General features: G+C 52.3%; 1 protein-coding gene across 1 annotated transcript; it reads left to right on the forward strand.

The window, feature by feature from the left end:
• Positions 1–147: 147 nt before the first annotated feature.
• Positions 148–5934, forward strand: NAIF1 (nuclear apoptosis inducing factor 1). The gene is made up of 2 exons (XM_084797661.1): positions 148–1510; positions 3798–5934. The coding sequence occupies exons 1-2, from the start codon at positions 1000–1002 to the stop codon at positions 4274–4276; spliced, it is 990 nt and encodes a 329-aa protein (XP_084653787.1). The 5' UTR covers positions 148–999; the 3' UTR covers positions 4277–5934.
• Positions 5935–6652: the final 718 nt, after the last annotated feature.

The following is a 6652-nucleotide window of genomic DNA, read 5'->3' on the forward strand; positions in this document are numbered from 1 at the left end:
CGCTTCCGGGAGCCCCGCCCCGCGGCGCGCGGAGGCGCTGGCCGCGCCCACTGGCGCACTGCCGTCCAATCACAGGCCGGAACGCCGGCTCAGGGATCAATGAGGGGGCGGGGCCACCTCGCAGGCTGTGAGTCGATTCAAACCGAGGGAGGCGGAGATTGGCTGAAGCTAAGTGTTAGGCAAGCTAATGTCCAGTGCCCATTCAGAAGTGCTATTTAGACTGTGGTATGCTGAGGCTGGGAGGAGCGATGGCGTTACGGAGGGTTCGTAGCTATCCGTGGAAATGAGATTTGTATGAAAGGCAACCGTGAGCTGAAGTTAGAAGACACACAGCATCATTGTATAAAATGAAAATTTTAACGGGCTGACGCCTCAAGACCGAAAACACGAATCAAAATCCGGAGGCTAAGTTCTAGTAGTCCCCTAAACTACCAATAAAATAGCTGAGCTCAACAGAGTAACAGTTGCGATACCAACAACTGAACTGCAGTCTGACTTTCCAATGGAAGGGAATAAAAGCCATGTGGGCGGACGTCCTGAAGCGACAGGCACCCCTTTAGACCAATGACCAGGCCAGTTCTCGTATAGAGGTGTGGCCTTTGAGAGGAATGGCAGGCCTGGAGAGCCAGTGATCCGCGAGGTATTTGAGCCACTCCAAACATACCTAAAGGGCGGGGTCTCCCGGGGACGAGCCGAGGGGCGGGAAGAAGGGAAGTGGGCGGATCTCCGCACACCCCAGCGGAAGAGGCAGATTCAGGAAGCCATTACGCAGCTGGCTGGCGGCGGCGGAGCCGGTCAGAGCTGGGCCCTACGCAGTTTGCGTAGCGCGGGGGTTACTTAAGGCCTGGTGCTTGGCCTTGAACAAGCCTTGCCTGTCCCCCCCACCCCCGGAGGGGGTGAGGGTGAAAGAGAGAGGCGAGGCTGAAAAAGAAGAGAAGGAAAATTGGAGCGGTTTAAGGCCATTATAATCTCCTTAAAAAAGAGAGGCAAGGAGAGGCCATGGCTGTCCCAGCCAAGAAGAGGAAGATGAACTTTTCAGAGCGGGAGGTGGAGATCATCGTGGAGGAACTGGAGTTGAAGAAGCACCTGCTCGTGAACCACTTCAATGCTGGGGTCCCCTTGGCTGCCAAGAGTGCGGCCTGGCATGGCATCTTGAGAAGGGTCAACGCCGTCGCCACCTGCCGAAGGGAGCTGCCCGAAGTCAAGAAGAAGTGGTCCGACCTCAAGACGGAGGTCCGTCGCAAGGTTGCCCAAGTCCGAGCTGCTGTAGAAGGAGGTGAGGCCCCAGGGCCCACAGAAGAAGATGGAGCTGGTGTGCCTGGGACAGGCGGTGGCAGTGGTGGCAATGGCACAGCCATAGCTCCCGTACTCCTGACCCCTATGCAACAGCGCATCTGCAACCTGCTGGGTGAGGCCACCATCATCAGCCTCCCCAGTACCACAGAGATCCATCCCGTGGCCCTCGGACCCACGGCCACTACAGCTGCAGCCACGGTCACCCTGACACAGAGTGAGTGACCTCTCCTGCTCAGTTCAGCTGCATAAAATGGGAAGGGCAAAAAAAAAAAAAAAAAAAAAAAAGCAAGTGCTGGGGCAGCCTGGGGCAAATTGGCTGCCAAGGGTCAAAAGTCAGGTGGCGATCTTGGTCTTGGGAAGACCGTGAGGCCTTCCAAGGACTCCCCAGACAGAAGTGAACATGTCCCTTTAGGGACTTCCGCGGCATGTGGCTAGGTGGATGTCCAGTGACTTCCACTAGCTGACCTATGTAGTCTTGAAGACAGAGACAGGTGTCTGTCCCCACAGGACTTAGGAGCTGCCATGCTAGTAGGCAGCCAGGGTATACTTATTGAGTGACTAGCTAGGAAGAATCCTGCCCAATGAGACATCCATTGGGCACAAAGACGTTCTGTGTTTCCGGTACACAAACACTCACCAGGCACTTCTCAGCATCTCTGTGATTCTTACCTCCTCATCCATTCATCAAGCAATCTGTGCTGGGTACCAGAGATACCAACATACTTAACATTCCCTAGGGGTTAGGGAGAGATAGCTCAGTCATCAGGTTTTTGCTTAGCATGGCAAAAAATTAAATGTATAGGCCAATTATATTCCGCTAGGGCAGACGAAGTATGTACGTGAATAGCTTTACGGTGAGGTGGGGAAGATGCAAGGGCTCACAAGAGGAAGGGGATTTCCCCGTGTGAAGGGAACACGGTTGATGGCATTGGAAGGTAGAGAAAATAGGAGGTGGAGGTACATACTTGTAACCCTAGCATTCAAGATGTGGACCCCCCCCCCCCAGGGCTCAGTAGCCAGCCAGCCTATTTGGAGTGTTCTAGGCCACTAAAGGGCCTCTGTCTCAAAAAGGAAAAAGAAAGGACAGCACAAGAGGAAATGACACCTGGGGGTGTCCTCTGGTCCCCTTGCATATGTACGCCTGCATATACATTTACCTATAATGCCGGGTGTGGTGGTGCATTCCCTTAATCCCAGCACTCGGGAGGCAGAGGCAGGTGGATAGATGTGAGTTCGAGGCCAGCCTGGCCTACAAAGTGAGTCCAGGACAGCCAAGGCTACACAGAGAAACCCTGTCTCAAAAAACAAAAACAAAAAAAAACATGAACCTATATACACAGTTTTTAAAAAATTAGCAAGATTGACATCTCCCACGTACATGAAGGCCCAAACACCTCATGTCCCTTCGGAAGCTGCCGTCAGTGAGTGATAACAGAAATAACTTTGGCTTAAGTTGTGTTTGAAATCAGAGTGTGCGCCCACAACTCCGAACTCTGCTTAGTCGTGAGGGGCTTTGAACTGGGTATGGGCGTGTGCTCTCCCCGTGTATGAGGTGGGAAGAGGAGGAAAACGCGCTGGCTGGTCTAAGTCAAGTACTGGTCTAGAACAGCATCTGCAAGGATGTTTAGATGTCTTAAGGACCAGTGTGACTGAGGAGACAGAGAGGCAGTTTCTGGGCACGTGAGCTGCTGCGGCTCACACAGAAGAGGTAGAATTAGCTCAACGCAGCCCAGAGAAGTGGTTCTACTTTGTCATGTCTGAAATGGAAGATGGTAGTGTCCACCTCTTGTTGTTTGGCGGATTCGTTGAGCTAATGAATACACCGTGGCATAAAGGTATCCTAATGTGTTACTCGGTATTAGTATTAGGATGTGCTTTTTTTTTTTTTTTAGCTTTTTAAAAAAGATTTATTTACTTATTTATTATATATACAGTGCTCTGTCTGCATGTACACCTGTACACCAGAAGAGGGTATTAAGTCATATTATAGATGATTGTGAGCCACCATGTGGTTGCTGGGAATTGAACTCAGGACCTCTAGAAGAGCAGACAGTGCTCTTAACCTCTGAGCCATCTCTCTAGTCTGAGGATATACTACTATTCTTTTTTGTTTGTTTGTTTTTTTGTTTTTTGGTTTTTCGAGACAGGGTCTCTCTGTAGCCTTGGCTGTCCTATACTACTATTCTAATGCTGCCGTTTATCCTCAGCATCTCTGCATTTGTCAGACCTGGGGCCCTGTCGCTTGGCCACCAGTAAACTCTTGAAATCTCGGTGATAGAGCACGTGCTTAGCGTAGCTGGGTTCAGTCCCAGCCTTGAGGGACAAAGCGAGCTGAAGCTCTCAGGTTCTGTGTTTGTTTGGGAGTACAGCCAGGGGAGGCCGGAATTCCCCACTGCTCCCCTGCTGCGCAAGCTTTAATGGCCTCCTTCCCACACTGCAGAGTCAGCACCATTCCTTCCAAAAGGTGACCTGGCTCTGCTTTTGTTCTGTCCCCTCGGCAGTCCCCACTGAGACCACCTATCACACACTGGACGAGGGAGTGGTGGAGTACTGCACGGCCGCCGACGCGCCTCAGCCCCTGCCCACCGAGGCCCCGGTGGAGGTGATCACACAGCATGCTGAGGCATCCGTCAAACCGCAGGCTCTTAAGAACCGCATCGCCCTCAACTCCGCCAAGCTGATCCAGGAGCAGCGGGTCACCAACCTACACATCAAGGAGATCGCCCAGCACCTGGAGCAGCAGAATGACCTGCTGCAGATGATCCGCCGTTCCCAGGAAGTGCAGGCCTGTGCCCAGGAGCGGCAGGCCCAGGCCATGGAGGGCACTCAGGCAGCCCTGAGCGTCCTCATCCAGGTCCTCCGGCCCATGATTAAAGATTTCCGACGCTACATGCAGAGTAACACACCCAGCCCAGCAGCCCCAGCGCCTGACCCTGCACAGGTGGGCCAGAATGGGCAGCCAGACAGCATCATCCAGTGAGGCCAGGGGTCGAGCCAGGGGCTCTGCCGCGACGAAGGACACTTCTGTGGAGTCGTAAGTGGTTTCTGCGAGTGGCTTTACGTGGGTGGTGTGGATAGCTCTCTCTCCGATAGGTACTTGGGGTTTAGTAGTCTGAGACTGGGAAAAGGGACTTGCCAGTCTCTGGAACCCAATCGCTCTTGGCTTCCCTCTCTGGAGCTGCCTTGCTCAAGTCCGGAAGATTTAGCTGGGAGTGATGTCTTGCTGGTGATGGGACATGGATTGTCGTCATCTAAGGCTTGCGACATCACCCAGGCTTGGTTTCGGACAACATTAAAGACAGACTGGTTCTCACCTCTCCGGGGCTATCTCACAGCACAGGGTCTTCAGGGAGCTCCCCCACCTCAGGTGCGCCATCTTTTTGAGTGCCATCCTGCCAATGGCGCTGGCAGAAATGCAATAACACCCACATAAGACTGTATCTCAGTGAGCCCTCTCTCCCTCTCACTGTGCCTCTGCCTGCCCTCAGGGCACTCTCTTGACTGCTGTGCGCCACAACCACCCAGGCGCAGCCCTGCTCTTGGAAATGCCCCGAGACACACGCGGCCGGCATGGCTCAGGAATGCTGTGAGTGGTGGGAGTGAGCTGGCCATCTCTAGTCTTCCATGACACCTCTGGGCAGCTGTTACATAGTTTGACTTTGACACAAGTGGGCTTCAGGTGCTGTTAGTGGTAGAAGGCAACTGTGGGATCCTGGGTCCTGCTGCAGTGCACTTGAGGTGAACCTCTATTTTCTTTTTGTAATTATTATTGTTATTGTTATTATTATTATTTTAGAAAGCTCACTTGTAGCCAGTTGTATTTATTCTGTAGCCTTTCTGGGAGGGCTCCAGGCTCCATGGGTACTTCTTTCCCCTCTGCAAGACCACATATTCAAAATACAGTGCACATTAGAGCCCTGCTCAGCATCACACCCCAATACTCGTCTCCCCTGCTCTGTTACTCAGTGCCTGGTGCCCTGAAGACACCTCCCCCCCACCCCCCCAGCCCCATACTAGCTGAGTGGTTCCAAAGCAAGGACCCGTCCTTGAATGTAAGAGATGGAGGATAAGGTAAGGCGTGGTGGTGCACGCCTTTAATCCCAGCTCTCGGGAGGCAGAGGCAGGAGGATCGCTGTGAGTTCGAGGCCAGCCTGGTCTACAAAGCGAGTCTAGGACAGCTAGGATAACACAGAGAAACCCTGTCTTGAAAAACCAAAAAAAAAAAAAAAAAAAAAAAAGGTGGAGGATAGAATGTGGGCCCTTTGAATCTTGTGCCCTAGGGGGACATGTCTTCAGAAGGCTGAAGTACGAATTGCTTGACCTTCCACCCTCTCTCTGAGGCGCTTAAGAGTCCCCCACCCCCAGGGCAAGGTCACTTTCAAACCTGTAGTGCTGAGGCCTCCATCTCCCTTGTCACCGCCCCATTTGCCATTTTGCTGCCATAACTGGACCACCTCTTGACCAGTGGCTACAATTCAAAGTTCCAAACCTTAGCCAAGCAGAGGCCAAGCTTCCTTTCCAGGCAGGCACACAAAGAGATGCTTAGCTCCAGCATCGTGGTCCCAGGCAGAGGCCCCTCAATGTGTAATGCTGGTGTGGAATGAGGCGGGGCCCCAGCAGGGTTGCTGTGGGGTGGGGGTGGGGAGGTGGGGGCGGGGCCTCCTAAGGATATGTGACCCCCCCCAGGGCGGGGGCGGGGCCTCCTAAGGATGTGTGACCCAGTTTGGTTCTTCTCTGGAAATCTGAGCCAATGTTGTACTTGTTCTATTTGTGCGTAAAGAGGAAACCCAGATTACTTAAGCCAACTTCTTCTTCCCAGGTCTCAACTTTAAATTAAAGAACTATCACTTTTTAATGCACACTTCTCTGTGTCTTTATTAATCACACATAGGAATAAACTATGGCCCCCAAGCTAAATCTGACCCACCACCTTTTTTTATTGTTTTGTTTTTGTTTTTTGAGACTGGACTCACTATGGCTCCCTGGCTGGCCTTGTGATGGCTAAAGTTATGTTTTTAAGTTTAAATTACCGTGCTTAGAGAACTGTGAAACACAATACTGCCGATCTGTAACCCCCACTTGCCCAAGTACAAACAACTTCCTGGAGTGCTGGGGGCTGTTGTTCGTGTACGATAACAAGGCACATGTTTTCACTTCTGTAAACAAGCTTGGTTGCCCCAACTACACAGGATGTGTTTGCTCACACGTAGGTGGAGGTATGTGAGCAGGAAGTACGTCAGGGTGTATGCTTGCCCGATTAGATGAATGTGGGGTGTGCCTTCATAAGCCCCCATCTAATGTGCTTCAGCACCATACTCAGGGAATCCCGGGTACGGACCACTGGTCAGGTATCCAT

This window comes from Acomys minous (genome assembly GCF_964271855.1).
Source record: "Acomys minous genome assembly, chromosome: 10".
Classification (NCBI taxonomy): domain Eukaryota; kingdom Metazoa; phylum Chordata; class Mammalia; order Rodentia; family Muridae; genus Acomys; species Acomys minous.

Excerpts from the sequence above, each read along its gene's own strand:
- NAIF1 (XM_084797661.1), top strand. The coding sequence starts at position 1,000 with ATGGCTGTCCCAGCCAAGAAGAGGAAGATGAACTTTTCAGAGCGGGAG. Across the intron at positions 1,511-3,797 it reads CACGGTCACCCTGACACAGA|TCCCCACTGAGACCACCTAT; the intron begins GTGAGTGACCTC and ends TCCCCTCGGCAG.